General features: G+C 45.5%; 1 protein-coding gene across 2 annotated transcripts in view; it reads right to left on the bottom strand.

Moving 5' to 3' along the window:
* ITGBL1 (integrin subunit beta like 1) overlaps positions 1 to 16805 on the bottom strand; it is an 821186-nt gene that overhangs the window by 516388 nt on the left and 287993 nt on the right. For both annotated transcript variants that reach the window (XM_063953248.1, XM_063953247.1), the window contains exon 5: positions 8379 to 8519. In XM_063953248.1, coding sequence (XP_063809318.1) covers positions 8379 to 8519 — 141 coding nt within the window. The remainder of the gene's footprint in view (positions 1 to 8378; positions 8520 to 16805) is intronic.

Here is a 16805-nt window from a genome sequence, read left to right as displayed (position 1 = left end):
CTTGATTGATCCCAATCGGAGGCCCGCCTCCACACCATCCTGCAAAAAATGGAGGAAACGCCCTAAGTGAAACTCTTCCGTAGGAGCTTTCTTGGATTCACACCAAGACACATATTTCCTCCAAATACGGTGGTAATGTTTCGACGTTACTCCTTTTCTGGCCTGAATAAGGGTGGGGATGACTTCCTTGGGAATACCCTTCCTGGCTAGGATCCGGCGTTCAACCGCCATGCCGTCAAACGTAGCCGCGGTAAGTCCTGGTACACGCACGGCCCCTGCTGCAGCAGGTCCTCTCGAGGAGGAAGAGGCCGAGGATCTTCTATGAGCAACTGCTGAAGATCTGGGTACCAAGCCCTCCTTGGCCAGTCTGGGGCAATGAAGATAGCTCAAACCCTTGTTTTTCTTATGATCCTGAGTACTTTTGGGATCAGTGAAAGTGGAGGGTAGACATACACTGACGGGAAAACCCACTGGGTCACCAGTGCATCCACTGCTACTGCTTGAGGGTCTTTTGACCTGGAACAGTATCTCTGAAGCTTCTTGTTGAGGCGAGACGCCATCATGTCTATTTGAGGAACTCCCCAAAGACTTGTCACCTCTTGGTGGAGGCCCCACTCTCCTGGATGGAGATCGTGTCTGCTGAGGAAGTCTGCTTCCCAGTTGTCTACTCCCGGAATGAATATTGCCGACAGAGCTTGTAGATGTTTTTCTGCCCAGCGGAGGATTTTTGTCGCCTCTGCCATTGCCGCTCTGCTTTTCATTCCACCCTGCCTGTTTATGTACGTGACTGCTGTTACATTGTCCGCCTGGATCTGCACGGGACGGTCTTGAAGAAGATGTACCGCTTGTTGAAGGCCACTGTAAATGGCTCTTAGCGCCAGTACATTTATGTGAAGGCAGGCTTCCTGATGTGACCAACGTCCTTGGGAGTTTTCTCCCTGAGAGACTGCTCCCCAGCCTCGGAGACTCGCATCCGTGGTTACCAGGACCCAGTCTTGAATCCCGAACCTGCGTCCCCCTAGTAGGTGAGAGCTGTGTAACCACCACAGGAGCGAAATCCTGGTTTTTGACGACAGGATTATCTTTCGGTGCATGTGTAGGTATGACCCCGACCACTTGTCCAACAGGTCCCCCTGAAATACTCTGGCATGGAACCTGCCAAATTGTATGGCCTCGTAGGCCGCCACCATCTTCCCCAACAACCGAATGCACTGATGGATTGACACACTCAATGGTTTCAATATCTGTTTTACCATTTTCTGGATTTCCAGAGCCTTTTCCACCGGAAGAAATACTCTCTGAACTTCTGTGTCCAGAATAATCCCGAGGAAAGACAACCTTGTCGTCGGTTCCAATTGTGACTTCGGGTAATTTATGATCCACCCATGTTGTTGGAGTATTGACAGAGAGAGTGATATGTTTTGAAACAACTGCTCCCTGGATCTCGCCATTATCAGGAGATCGTCCAGATAAGGAATTATATTGACTCCTTTCTGATGAAGAAGGACCATCATCTCCGCCATCACCTTGGTGAATACCCTCGGCGCTGTGGAGAGGCCAAAGGGTAACGTCTGGAATTGGTAATGGCAATCCTGAACCGCGAACCTCAGATAAGCCTGGTGAGGAGGATAAATGGAAACATGCAGGTAAGCATCCTTTATGTCTACCGACACCAAGTAGTCCCCCTCCTCCAGACTGGCAATCGCCGCTCGAAGTGATTCCATCTTGAACTTGAACCTTTTCAGATAACAATTCAGATCCTTTAGATTTAGGATCGGTCTGACCAAGCCGTCCAGCTTCGGAACAACAAAGAGGTTTGAATAAAAACCCCGCCCTTGTTGTGACAACAGTACCAGGACTATGACCTGGTCTTGACATAACTTTTGGATTGCCGCTGTTACTGCTTCTCTTTCTAGCGGAGAAACTGGCAAGGTTGATTTGAAAAATCGGCATGGAGGAACATCTTGAAACTCCAGTTTGTATCCCTGGGATACTATTTGCAACACCCAGGGATCCAGGCCATACAAAATCCAACCTTGGCTGAAGAGTTTGAGACGTGCCCCCACCCGAGCGACCTCCCGCAAGGGAGCTCCAGCGTCATGCTGAGGATTTTTCAGAAGCAGGGGTAGACTTCTGCTCTTGGGAACCTGGAGCCGCTGTGGACTTCTTTCCCCTTCCCCTACCTGCAAAGAAAGGGGAACCTCTAGTCTTTTTGTATTTATTCGGCCGAAAGGACTGCATTTGCGGGTGATAGGTCTTTTTTGCAGGTGCAGGCGCACAGGGCAAAAATGTCGACTTACCTGCGGTAGCCGCCAAGACTAACGCATCCAGGCCATCGCCAAATAAGGCCTCACCTTTATATGGGAGCGCCTCCATGTTTCTTTTGGAATCTGCATCCGCATTTCACTAGCGAATCCACAGCGCCCGCCTAGCCGATACTGCCATGGTAGCGGCTTGTGAACTCAAGAGTCCAATATTCTTCATTGCTTCCAGCATGTAGGCGGCAGCGTCTTTGATATTCCCTAACTTAAGGAGTATCTCATCTTTATCAATCATGTCAATTTCTGATGACACGCTTTCTGACCATTTTTCAATAGCGCGACTCACCCATGCGCAGGCAATAGTGGGCTTGAGTAGTGTACCATTGGTAACATAAATGGATTTCAATGTTGTTTCCATTTTGCTGTCTGCCGGCTCTTTAAGAGAAGCTGTGCCAGGAGCAGGGAGAATTACCTTCTTTGTCAACCTGGAAAGCACACTGTCTAACACAGGGGGTGACTCCCATTTTTTCCTGTCCGCAGCCGGAAAAGGGTAAGCTATCTGAATCCTTTTGGGAATACAAAATTACTTATCAGGATTCACCCACATCCCTTCAAATAGAGCATTTAGTTCGCGTGAAGGAGGGAACGTGACTATTTGCCAATTTATGATCTATCTCTCTGGAGTCAGTATCGTCGACACAAGAATCTGAGTCCGTGTCGGTATCAGTGTTTACAACATTCGCAAACGGTCTCTTATGTGACCCAGAGGGGCCGCCCGCATAAGGAATAACAGCATTCTGAAAAATCACATCTTCCACAGATTTTCTCCAGCATGCAGCCTTAGATTCAGACTTATCTAATCTTCGGTTAATCAGATGCATACTGTCACGTATCTCTTTCACCCATGCAGGCTCTTGGTGTGCCGGTAGCGCCACCACATTACAACTCTGTGTCCCTAAAATGGCTTCCTCCTGGGAGGAACTCCCTGCCTCAGACATGCCTCACACGTGTACAGCACACTCACAGACACACTGGGACTTATTTGGGGACAGACCCACAGTAAAATCTGTCAGAGGGACACAGGATAGGAGCAGCCAGTTCACAATCCCAGCGCCAGTATTGCCTGTGAACACAGTATGCCCACAGCCCAACAGCGCTTTTAAACAGTAATTCACACTATTAAAATGCACCACAATCGCTTTTTGCCCCCCCTTAATAGCACCCTGTACTTGTCAGAAGTGGAGGAGAGGACCAGCGTGTTCTCTGCAGCCTGAGGAGAGAGAGAAAATGGCACTGAGCAGTGTGCTGGCTGCCTGAGGAAGAAGCTCCGCCCCCACAATGGCGCATCCTTACACTCAGTATCCATGACAATATTTATACTGGCGGGGGTTGGGCTGTGCCAGCGGCATCTTATGCCCCCTTTTAGCCAGTTTGAAGTATATTACTTGCTTTTCTTACTGCCCAAGGCGCCCCCCCTGCGCCCTGCACCCTTCAGTGCCTGTGTGTGTGGGCAGCAATGGCGCGCTGCGCTCCCGCCAGCCGCGCCGCTCCTCAGCCGTCACTTACTTGATAGAAGATCATTCTTCTCATACTCACCTGTCTTCTGACTTCTGGCTCTGCGAGTGGGGCGACGGCGTGCTGTGGGAGTGAGCATCTAGACACGGCTAGCGTTCAGTACCCTTCAGGAGCTAATGGTGTCCTGTCAGCCAGAAGCAGAGCCATGAAGCTCTTTAGGAAGTTATTTCTGCTTCTGCCTCCTCAGTCCCACAAAGCAGAGAGTCTGATGCCAGCAGATCTCCCTGAAAATAAAAAACCTAACATAAGTCTTTTCAGAGAAACTCAGTAGAGCTCCTCAGAGTGCATCCAGTCTGCCTGGGCACATTTCTAAAACTGAGGTCCGGAGGAGGGGCATAGAGGGGGAGCCAGTTCACACCCAATGAAAAGTCTTTAGAGTGCCCATGTCTCCTGCGGATCCCGTCTATACCCCATGGTCTTGATGTCGTCCCCAGCATCCTCTAGGACGTATGAGAAATGTAGTAGGCACGCAGGTTCACCCAGTATTGTAGAGGCAGTGCCAGAGCAGGGCTCACCAGCTCACTGTGCAGGGCCAGCCCCCAAATACATGAAGTCACATGAGGAGACAAGGCGACTTTTCTACACACTGCATTCGTGGGTGCCCAGAGCATACTTTGGATGCTACAAGTGGCCCTGCTGCAGCGCTACTGACTGCAGGTTGCCGTTCCAGGCTTTCTGCTAGCCAGGTGCAGGGACCGTACACCACTCCCTACAGTTCAGTGTAGAGCAGAGTAAAAATTAGGATTTCTATTTCAAATTATTGATATGAGGTAAAGAAGTGGAGAGGATGCTCTGTAAGAGCTGTACCTTGCTGTTGTGTATGGTGATAACAAAAATGCTCTCAGTATTATATGGTGGTTACATAAAAGGATCTCTGTAGTGTATGGCGATCACAGAAATTAGCTCAGTATTGTGTGGTGGTCAAAGAAAGGCTCTCAGGATTGTATGGCGGTCACAGAAATGTGCTCAGTATAGTATTGCGATCACAGTAATGCTCTCAATAGTGTATGGTGGTCACAGAAAGGATCTCAGTATTGTATGGTGGTAACAAAAAAGAGCTCAGTATTGTATGGTGATCACATAAATGAGCCCAGTGTTGTATGGCGGTCACAGAAATGAGCTTAGTATTGTATGGTGGTCACAAAAAATTATGTAAATAACTGAATAAGGGGTTCAGCATAGACAGGCAGAAAATCTGTTTCAGGTGGTGTGTAGCAGGTATATTGCTTACTTAAAGCTTAAAGTGCTCTTCATCTGTCACTAATAGCTAGGTCCAGCAATGGGACGCAGTTAAAATACCGACACCGAAATCCCGACAGCCGGTGAAATACCGACAGTCGTAATTCCGCCCACTGCCTGGGTATTTCCACTTGGTTGGTTGGTCCACGCCAATAGAATAGAACCTATGGTGAGCAAAGTGAGCTACCAGGCCTGAAGCATGCAAGCGCAGCGAGCCCTCAAAGGAACTCGCTTCATGGATTCCAACAGACGGGATGCTGCTGTCGGTATACTGAAGGGTCAGGCGCATGTACTATGGTCAGTGCACATGAGCAGACCAGATGGACGCGGCCGCTGCGTTTATCTCTGGATCGGCCCCTTAAGGCCTTAAATAAGATTAAATTTAGCAGTATATTATGAGAAAACCAGAAAGGTTTTATTTACTTAAAGGAGTGTTTCTAAAATGGTAGGTTAGATGTTGTTTTGTGATATTTGCCTATTTATTAACATTATTTTTACTAAAAACAATGTGAAAAGGGGTGTTCTCACACCCCTTTTCATATTATTTTAGTTTCACTCAAATGTATTAACCACTTAATTGCCTATTTTTCCCCCCAAAAAACATAATTGTCCGACTGAATTAGGTGAAGAACATGAATTTAACTCTATCCAAAATGATTTTAGTTAAAAATATATATATATTTTTTTTTTTGTTTTGTTTTTTTTTGTTTTGTTTTTTTCCAAAACATCAATCGGCAACATAGCGACCATCGAAACATTGGAAATATTGCTACCATCGCGGCTTTCATTTTGAAAGCCGGGACAGCCTCCAGGTATACAGGGGGGGGGGTCTGGGGGTGGCTTGAAGGGGGTTAATTTACACTTCCCCAGCAGCTGCTATTGTCTGCAGCCACTGGAGGGGATACCTGCCGAACTGACCGATCAGCAGTGATCGGCAGCACTGCAATCAGTAGGGGAGAGTGCAGGGAGGCAGAGGGACCTTCCGGTCCCTCTGAGAGCAGCAGCAGAGGGAAGTTTCCCTTCCCTGCAGCTGCTAACAATGTTTATCTGACGTGTCGCATCCTGTGTGACCAGGTCAGATAAAGCACTTGCAGGCATGGTCACATCTGATGCGACCATGCCAGGCAAGTAATTAAAGGGCTTTGGGAGCAGTTTTCACGAAAACATGCTCCAAAGCAGAAAGCTGTGCAGTGACCCGGCTCTGGTGATCCGATGGACACACAAGCTGATCACAGTTAAAAAGATAAAAGTTTAAAAAATAAAAACCAGTACCAGGGGCCACGGATCGTTACTCCAGTGAGGGCTGCCGGTCATCGGGTCCTCCTGTGCACTGCTGTGACCCACGGTGCAGTAAAGTGATGCAGCAAAACGGCAGCTCCAGTGGTCACAGTAGCACACAGGATCCGATGCCCGGCAGCCCTCAAGGACCACCGATCACCGGCTCCTGGGACTGGTAAATCTAATTATCGTGGGGGGGTCTTGGAGAATGGGGGGTAGTAGCGATGTGGGGGTACCCGCTGGTGGTGGTAGAGATGGACAGACAGAACTCAGGGTATTTTTTGCACAAAATAATCCAATAATGCTGCGGAGGGCATTCGCAGGGACAGATCTTTTTCACAAGCTCTGTCCCTGCATGAGATAATTGATACACCCATGCAATATATATAATACTCGCATTGCGAGTTTGGGCAATTTTATCACATGTCATCCACATCTCAGATGCGGATGGTGATAAATCGGCCCCTTAAGGTGGGTACACACTGATAGATATATCTGCCAATCAATTGATCGGCAGATATATCTATGGACGGATCGGGCAGTGTATTGAGCATACACACTGCCCGATCTGTCGGGGACTGACGTCATGAACTGTGCGGGCGTGTCAATCACCGCCAGCTGTCGCAGCATGTGTACGGGCGGCCGGCTGGTCGCCCGTACACACAACGATGCGCCAATATATCGGTAGATATATTGGCCGCCGGCTGTGCTGCGGGGCCGACGCAATATGTCTGTGAACGATGGAGTTCACAGACATATCGCCCGTACACACTGGGCGACGGACCCGTGATATATCGGCTGTCCAAGAAATTGGCCGATATATCGGCCAGTGTGTACCCACCTTTAGACTTTTGCACAGTGTGCTTACTTCGGCCTGCCTACCTCTTCCTCTAGTTTGCAGCGGCATCTCCTGAAATTTTTCTTGATGTTTGCAGGAAAGATTATTCAGGTACACAAGTAAAAAGAAAAAAGTATTGAGGACTGACGTAAGTGATTAAAAAATTCTCTATAAAGCACTGTGTAATATAGAGCATAGGCACTATATAAATCCCAGTTCCTAAATAACATAGGCATATATCTAATATATTTGTACTATGAGAATTTATCCCTTGGTTGGGCAGGTCAGATTCACCAATGTTGTGAGAGATAAACTTCTATTTATTAAATCCTTAAACCCCTAAATCTTTGCTATTTATCATGGGCTACTGCTGGCAGTTGTCGCCAAGCACCACGAGCAATGTTGAATCATTAGTGACCACGTTTGGCTGGCAATGTGGTATTCTGATACTACTGCTGTGCAGTATTGTCAAGGCCAAACTAGAACATGGAGGACTAAGTTCCCCAAAGAGAAGTGCTTCTCTTTGGGGGGCTTGGTCCAGAAAATTCTAGTTTGTTCTTTCAAGTTTTGAGGTTAGCAATTTTTCCTCAAAAAAAAAAAAGGGAGCTGCAGTTCAACCAATTAATTATACCCCCTTTCACACTGAATTGCTGGGTCGCACCCGGGATTTGTATAGGGCCCTTCCCAGGTGCGACCCAGCTGAGACCCCTTTCAGAGTGGCGGTCTGACCCGGCTTATTGCTGGGTTGGTGACATCACATCTGACGTGTCCTGAGCCGGCGCTTGGAGATGAGATAATTTCCAAATGCAGACTTTTCCTATGGTGGGAGCAGGTCCCGGGTCACATCGACTCGGGATACCCGTTCACACTGCCCCATGAGGGTTGAACTGCTGGGTCGTTTCACCCAGGTAATGTCAACAGAAAATGAACTGGTACACAAACAGTAGCGACTGTAACCACTTATGTTAATAAGCATGTATAAGATTCAATGAAATCTTACATTTATTTTGAGGAAATATGTTAAAAAACGACAATTATACATCAGCAGTGCATAAGATAAAACAAGGCATACAGTATTGTTCCACAGGTTATTACTAGACCACGCAAATGAGAGAAAGGCAGACACAATTCTTGTGTGAGACTAATTGAAAGACATACAGATGTGAAGTTCATTAATAATGACACACCTCTGTTGCTGCAGATTTTGCCATCTGGAGATGTGCATCTCTTCTTAATCTCCCATGGGGCGATGTCACACTGGAATTCACATTTATCTCCATGCCAACCAGCATCACAGTAACAGTTTCCACAGTAACACTTTCCGTGGCCTGCACCCAAAACAAATTTTATACAGTGAGGAAGGGGGGAAATTGTTTTTATTGTAAACGGCAGATGCTGTCTAAGTACAAATGACAGTATGATCATAGGATAACAATACAGAAATGATTTGTCCTTTTACAGATTGCTAGGTATACTGTCAATTGTATTACTGTAAATATTGGAGAGTTGCTTATAATTTATGCATTGGTAATGTACAAGTTATTTCACAAAACAGTGGGAGTAAGAGAAAAGCGGCACACAGTAATCTGGCATATAGATCTGTACAGGGAAAAGAGAAAACAGACCTACAACCCAGTTTGCATCCAAAAGCATCAATTCCCCAACAAATGCATCATCTTTACCCTTTACTAGTTTTTCTCTTGGGAAATTGTATTTCTACTTAATGTGCCATGATCTTTCAGCCTGCAGAGTAGCTGAAGTTATATAAAGTCTGTGATCCTGACTTCTAATCCTGAATCTTTTAAATGAGTTGCCTGAAGCTGACAGGCTGCCAACAGCGGCGAAGCAAGAGGCATCATTGTTCACAATAACCGTACTAACTGAGAGACTGGCTTTTCATACCCTCCACCTCTCTCTATTACTAGTTTGTCTTCTTGTGGGCAAGAGTGTGCTAGAAATGACAACATTGATCATCCTTCTAATGGAAGGGCTATTGATCAGATCTAACATTGTGTTTAGTCAATCCTGTCTGCCACTACAGAAGAAGAGGACAGAAAAACTTAATTACTATAGTCAATGAAAGGCAAAGAAAACTTTCTTTGCTAAAACTAAAAAAAAGAAAAAAAAAAAAAAAAGGTTGAATACTGTACTTTCTATTACCCTTTCAGACCTCCAGCAATACCCTGAGTTATTGCACATGAGCACGCAGCAACCCGTGTTGCCACGCAGTCTAAAAGAGGTAACTTGAAATAATCCAGGTCTAGCGACTCATTATTTCAACCAGGTAGCAAGCAAGGTTGAAGGCAGGTTCAAAACCGGCTTGCAGTGCGGTTTGAATGGGTAAGCTGCGTTGATGCAACACGGGACCCGTTCACACCATATGAAGAGGCGACACTTAGAGATCACCTCATCTCCAAGCGCCGCCTTGGGACGTGCCAGTGGTGATGTCACCAACCCGGATTAGCATATTGCCAGGTCGCACTGCCAATCTGAAAGGGGTTTCGCAGAGTCGCACCAGGGAAGGACACGTGAACAAATCCCGGAGGCGATTTGGCATTAGCGGTCTGGAAGGGTTATATATGTTGATTTGGTCAGTGGCTACTGATAAACAGATACTTAAAAAATATACAATGCAACTAAAACTTTATATAGGTTCTCCTAAATCTGTCCAGCAATGCTAAACAAGTATCGCTCTTCTTCGTAGCAGTATAAATCCAGAGCTTATGTGATTGTGTAGCTATTTTTCAAGGTGACAGAAGTACTCTGTACAAGCGGCAGACTGTTAGATGGATTCATTCACATCGAGATGACTGGTGTTGTTTAGCATCAGATCACTCTAGGACAGCAAGAATTATATGCAAACTGCAAAACAGTGGGACCGCAGCATCATTTGTGTTTTGTAATTCGTGTATCTATATTTTTGCATAAATTCACTATTGGTGATGGGCACAGAATGTCAGGACAATATAGCAGCTTATGCAGGGGGACAGCATTCAGCATGATCTGATAGGTAGGATGTGCGTGGCAGATACTGTAGACCATATGAACTGTGGGCTAGGGGGGTCATTCCAATCCGTTCGCACGCTGCTTTTTTCCGCAGCCGTGCGAACGAGTCTGGAATGCACATTGCAGCAGGCGCAATGTGCAGGCGCATTGATGCCCGGCGACGGGGAACGCCGGGCAGCGACTGAATTACAGAAGTAAACGATCGCTGCCGCGATCACAACGTGATTGACAGGAGGAAGGCGTTCCGGGATGGCAACTGACTGTTTTCTGGGAGTGGGAGTGGTGAGGAAAACGCAGGCGTGTCCAGGCGTTTGCAGGGCGGGTGTCTTATGTCAATTCCGGGACCTGACAGGCTGAAGTCATCGCAGTGGGTAAGTAAGTCCAGACCTACTCAGAAACTGCACAAAATGTTTTTGCATAGCTCTGCTGCACAAGCGATCGCAGCCTTGCTATGCAAAAATACACTCCCACATAGGCGGCGTCTAGTTGATCGCACGGACTGCAAAAACTGGCAGCTTGCGATCAACTCGGAATGAGGGCCTAGGGTGCATAAATTGTGCTTAGTTAAGTCTTAGTGGTCTATTAAGCATTGGTGAAAGTAGGATCCAAATAGCAATTCCATATCACTGCATATTATGGCAATAAGGAATGATTTTTGGGGACATTTATAAAAAAAAAAAAAAAACATGGTCCTTACCAGAGTCACCATTTATAATACTGTGGAATGCAGTCTGCAATGTAAGTTAGTCTATGAAAGAAGATCTATTTGATATTTCCTGTGTTCAAGATTTGTTGTATTGCCCTGATCCTTAAACCATGAGAAAATCACTGTCTCCACATGATTTTATCTTTGATAAATACACCGGGTTGGTATCAGGAGACCGGCGTTTGGGATCCCGGAGGTCACCATACCAACCCCGGGATCCTGGCCGCCAGAATGCGGGGGGCGGGATTCGGGTGAACGCAGCAGAGCCCCTTGCATGCTCGCAGCGCTCTCCACAGGTTCTATTCCCACTCTATGGGTGTATATTATGTATGTTTGCAACCCCAATTCAGTTAATAAGGGGTGCACTTACCAGGCTTCTCAATCATCAACAGGATTTATTCATATTACAGCCATTAAGCCAACCTCAATGTGTTTAGAGTGGGTTGGTATTGGGAGACCGGCATTTGGCATCCCGGAGGTCACCATAGCCGGCGGGGGGAGCCACCACGCAGTGGGCTCGATGGCTCGCTGTACTCGCCACAGGTTCTATTGCCACTTCATGGGTGTCGTTGACACCCACGCGTGGGAATAGTCCCCGTTAGTCAGCATGACGACTGGCGGGCTGGCCAGAGAGCGGGATTCTGGTGTTGGTATAGTGACCGGCGGGATCCCGACCACCAGTCACATGACTACATCCCAATAGACCCCATTACTTTTATAGGACATGATTATTTAGAGACTGGAGGTTGGTAAAGGACCTTTAAGGCACACTCCCTTTTAACATGATTCAACACAGCAAGTTTTCCCTGAAAAAAAGACTTGACATTGACATGTCCTTGGAAATCATTCAAACCAGTCTTGCCCTATATGTTCAGTAAGAGATAATTTGCATCCTCCAGTCACACCTAATTTTGTAACATGAAAATATTTTCATGTGACACTAGGTGGGTACACACTAGGTGATGTGCTCTATGAGCGACGTCGCCTAGTGTGTTCCCTTCCCTGCCGGGGTGGTTGGTGGCAGTGCAAACACACTGAGCGATATGCAAATGATATCGCTCAGTGACATCACGCCGCTGCAGGGGCCGTGCATGCAGTTTTTGGACAAGAGCCCAAATTGAGCTGCATGCACAGCCGAAAGCGAGTGTCGTTAGCGACCAACGGGGCCACGCATCGCTCGGCGGCATACACACTTAGCAATAAAGTAAATTACATCGCTAAGGAAGGATCAAAATGAGCAACGTTTTTTAATTTATCGCTAAGTGTTTACCCACCTTTAGTAGTAAGCTCTTATCAGGAGATGGGCTCCAAATAAGAGTCTATACCGGCAAAGAGCTGAAAGAAGAGGGATAGTTTACACTATCATTCTGCTTTCTTTATTGGGTCCTCTGTGCATACAGTATGTTCGCGGCCATCGACCAGTGCATGCCAGAACACGGAGCGGGATATGTAGGATCTCCCGCCAAATGAATCACAGATACAGTAGCCCATAGGCTACTATAGGCAAACTGCATCTTTAGGTGGCGCTAGCTATCAGGGCCAAGCTTAATTAGTCCAGCAGCACACCAGCCCCATCGCCAGAAAAGTAGGGATTGCAGCAGATACAGTAAAAGAGACATTTGCTACAATCTCTCCATGGTACATCGGGGGGATCCTGAATATTTATGTGTGCTCCCCAAAAACAGACACAAATATTAATTGATAAATAGGCCACTAAAAGTGAACAGTGATGTTTCATAAAAATGTAACTGAAACTTGTATGTATATAATTTGTTTTACAGTCAGGGTTGGACTGACCCACTGGTGTACAGGGGAAATCCCCAGTAAGCTCCACTATCTGTGGGCCCCTCATCTAGAAGTCAGGTTCCAAATTATGCATTGTTACTCTGCTAAACCATGGAGGAACCATGGATGAACATGAGTGCTTGGTTTATTTCTATGGAAACTGCACCAATAGTAGCCCTTCTGCCAAAGTGGGCGATCCTGACATACCCATGTCCTCTCCTTTATAAAGGGACCTTACTCTTTGCATGCTGACAATGTCCTCTTTAATAGTTCCGCAAGTCCCTCCTTGGTGACTGGCCACACCTCCTCTAGTGGTTGGCCATACCCCTTAATCTTGGGCCCCGACAACTGCATTCCCTGGTGTGCCCTACATGCCACAGTCCAACACTGGTTACAGTAGACGTTGATTCACAGCCTTTATGCCACAGTACGCCATCCAGGAACGTGTGTGGTGTGTGAAACATTATTACCAAAGTTAAAGAGACAGGACAGAATGACGGGCCTTCCCTGGCATCCATAACAACTGGGTTCCAGGACAATATCCAGAAACCTGAACTACCAAATAAAACTACAGTATACTGTCTTGGGTGCTACATAATAAAGATCATAAGATCATATACTGTAATAGTGGGTTGGGATTGAAATGCCGGCGTTTGGGATACTGACCGCAGCATCCCGATGTTCACAATCCCAACAGGCATCCCAATGTTCAGAATCCCCCCCCCCACACACACACACACACACACACACAATTTTTTCAGTATTCATTGCTGCCTAATAAATGTATCACTTCCGAAAAACTGCTGTGACAGTTATTAGGATAGTGATATTTTTCTCCCCAATGCCCGTCCATCTGGCTGCAACCATGCCCCCCGTCTCCTCCCTGAGGCATGCTATTGCCAGAAATACAAACGAAATGAGAAATCACTTCTGTGCTCGTCAAACGACAAAACAATGATGCAATATAACAGGATGAGTTCGTAATCAACAGTCTTTGGGAGGAAAGTCTGTTCCCTTTCTGGGTTCTTTTTTTGATGGGAGTGGTATAAGGTGCAAGATGACTTGATGTGTACCGTACTACTCACGTTAGCACGTGATATGTCCCTCGTATAAAGGTATCTTTAGTATTCTGTTCCTTTCTCTCTTCCTGTTTCTCCAAATGGGCACTTGATTAGTTCTTGTCCTCGAGGTTGGGAAAAAGAAAACGACTGATAGTGTAGGAAGTTCGTAATACTGAGAAACCCCTTCTAGAGGGCGTGGCTTCTATGTCCCTTTTCTTTTAATGAGGGGGTGTGTACTGTACTCACATCCATACAGTAGGGGTGTAAACACATAAAGGTATCTTTACTTCTATTGGTGGTTCATAGATCTGCTATTCGGAATCACCCACAAGTGAGACAGATGATAACGGTAGTGGGCATACCCAACTCACACTTAGCGGTGCGTAGACCTGTATATAATGGTATCTTTGGAGTGGTCCTAAGAATAGGTGATCTGGAATTCTACTCCCCTCCACGAGTAATAAGGGTGCAGGATGACTTAATGCATACCGTACTCACGTTACAATGTGATGTGTCCCTCGTATAAAGGTATCTTTGATATTCGTTCCTTTCTTTCCTCCTCCTACTCCCAATGGGGCACTTGATTGGTACTTATCCTCGAGGATGGAGAAAAAGAGCAGAAAACCGGCTGATAGTGTAGTAAATTCAAGATGGTGGGTAACTATTTCTAGGAAGCGTGACCCCTTTTTCCTTATTCCTTTAATGAGAGAGTGCGTACCATACTCACATCCGTGCACAAGAGTGAAAACACATAAAGGTATCTTTACTTCTACTGGTGATTCGTGAGCCTTAATCCTGGAGTCACCCACACATAGGTGAGACAGATGGTAAGGAAAAGGGGCATACCCAACTCACACTCAATAGTACGGAGACCTGTACATAAAGGTATCTTTTAGAGTGGTCCTGATAATTCTCAGTCTCAAATTCCACTCCTCTCACGGATGATGGTGTGCGTGTAGAAAAGAAACCGAGTTTCAAGAAATGAGGGAATGAGGTAATATAATACAACAAAGATTTATTAATAAACCATATAAAAACAACATAAAAAAGCTGGCAAAGGACCCATGGTCATGACAAATAAGGGTATATAAAGATGAGTGTGAGATGTTGAAATCTGGATTTTCCTCACCTTTATTAATACCGTCCAAGTCAAGCCCTAGTGGTCCTGGCCCTCACACCAACGCGTTTCGACAAGGAAGTCTTTTTCAAGGTGTGTAGTGAGGGCACTGGTACAGATATTTATACCCCACAACAGGAAGTCATGTGATGGGTGTGTGATTTAGATTACAAAATCATATCAGCTGTTAAAAATATATAGGACCGTATATATGGCCGATATAGGTCAGAACAGGTAAAAACTACAAGCTTCAAAAAATTTTATAAATACATATATAGTTTAAAAATGCTTTAAAAGCGCTATTTGTGCCACTTCCTGTAAGTGGAACGCACAGGATCGCGGAAGTGATGTGCGTGCATTCCACTCAGACAGGAAACGCCGCACGCTCGGAACCCGGAAGTGACGGAAATGACGTGCGTGCGTTCCACTCAAGTAGGGGACGCCGCACGCTCCAGTAATTGTATGGTGGAACGCATGTACCCGGAAGTGACGGGCATGCGTTCCACAGGAGAAGGAGTTCGTGCATATCCGGTCTATGGAGCGCACAGTCTGAAAATAGCAGCTGTGCGCTCCAATGATGAGCGGTGGCCTGCATGGGGTCAAAAGAAGTAAAAAAATTACATCCTCTAGCAGACGTAAAAATAAACACATAATAAGTAATGGTTGGTACATGGGGGATGAAAATATGAAATCTATATTAACCCAATGCGTTTTGTGTATGCATACTTGTGCATACATAGAAAATACAGCAATGTGTGTAATAAAACAAAAAATATGCATACTTGATTGTGTGCATATAATATACATCTGGGCATAAAAAGGGACCAAAGACATGTATATGAGTGAGCCCATACGTAATGAAGTGTAGATGTACAACATTAAACATTTGTCATAAAGAATTACTGAGCTAAAAAAAACAATGATACGGGGGAAAGAAAAAAAAAGAAAAGAAAAAAAGGCAGTATTTTCAACGAAAGGTGGATGAGAAGGAGGTCATGATGATAATATAGAGATATCAGAGAAACCATTTGGTTTCAAATTCTAGGTTGAGACCCTTGGGTTTCAAAGTGCCTAAGTTAAAGATGCTCCTCATTTCAGTCCGGGCAAGTCTTTCTTCCACGTCACCTTTTCTCCAATTCCCCGATACAACTTGAATGCCGCAAAAGGAAACTAACTCCGAAGGTTTACAGTCGTGTTTATCTTTAAAATGAGCGGAAATTCCATGTGTCAAAAGTCCCTTCTTAATATTTCTGAGATGTTCACTCATTCTCTCTTTTAGTTTTCTGGTCATTCTACCGGCATATTGTTTATTGCATTTACATTGTATGAGATAAACTACATTTTTACTGTCACAAGTTATGAATTCTTTGATGTCGTACTTCTGGTTACTAGTAGATGTGTAGCTGGTTATGACTGATGTGCTGCTTTTACAATTACGGCACATTTGACATGATCCACGCCTGTAGAAGCCCTTGCTCCTAATTGTCCTCATTTTCTTGGGGACCTCCAATGCACTTTTTACTAAATGGTTCCGTAGATTATCTATATATATGTATATGAAACGTGGCTTGTCTGGTATGTATTGTTTCAGCACAGGATCCTGAAGAAGCAGTCCCCAACTCTTTCTTATAATATGTTCAAATCCTTTATACTGGCCATTGTACTTGGTGATAAAAGTCACCGTATTTTGCCTCCCTTTCTTCTGTTCGCAGTGGATTCTGTGGGTCTTATCATCAATTCTCCGTCAGCTTGTTGGTATTTATCATACGGTTTATCCAGTATTTCAGTACGATATCCTTTCTTCCGGAATTGATCTTTCATTAAATTACCCTGATCGTGATAGTCACGCAATTGGGAACAATTCTTCTGTATTCTATGGAACTAGCTGACAGGTACTGAAGATAACCAATTTGGATGGTGGTTACTGCTTGAAGGAATA

Source organism: Pseudophryne corroboree, chromosome 2 (assembly GCF_028390025.1).
Source record: "Pseudophryne corroboree isolate aPseCor3 chromosome 2, aPseCor3.hap2, whole genome shotgun sequence".
In the NCBI taxonomy this organism is placed as follows: Eukaryota; Metazoa; Chordata; class Amphibia; order Anura; family Myobatrachidae; genus Pseudophryne; species Pseudophryne corroboree.
This window is presented reverse-complemented; position numbering and strand designations above follow the sequence as displayed.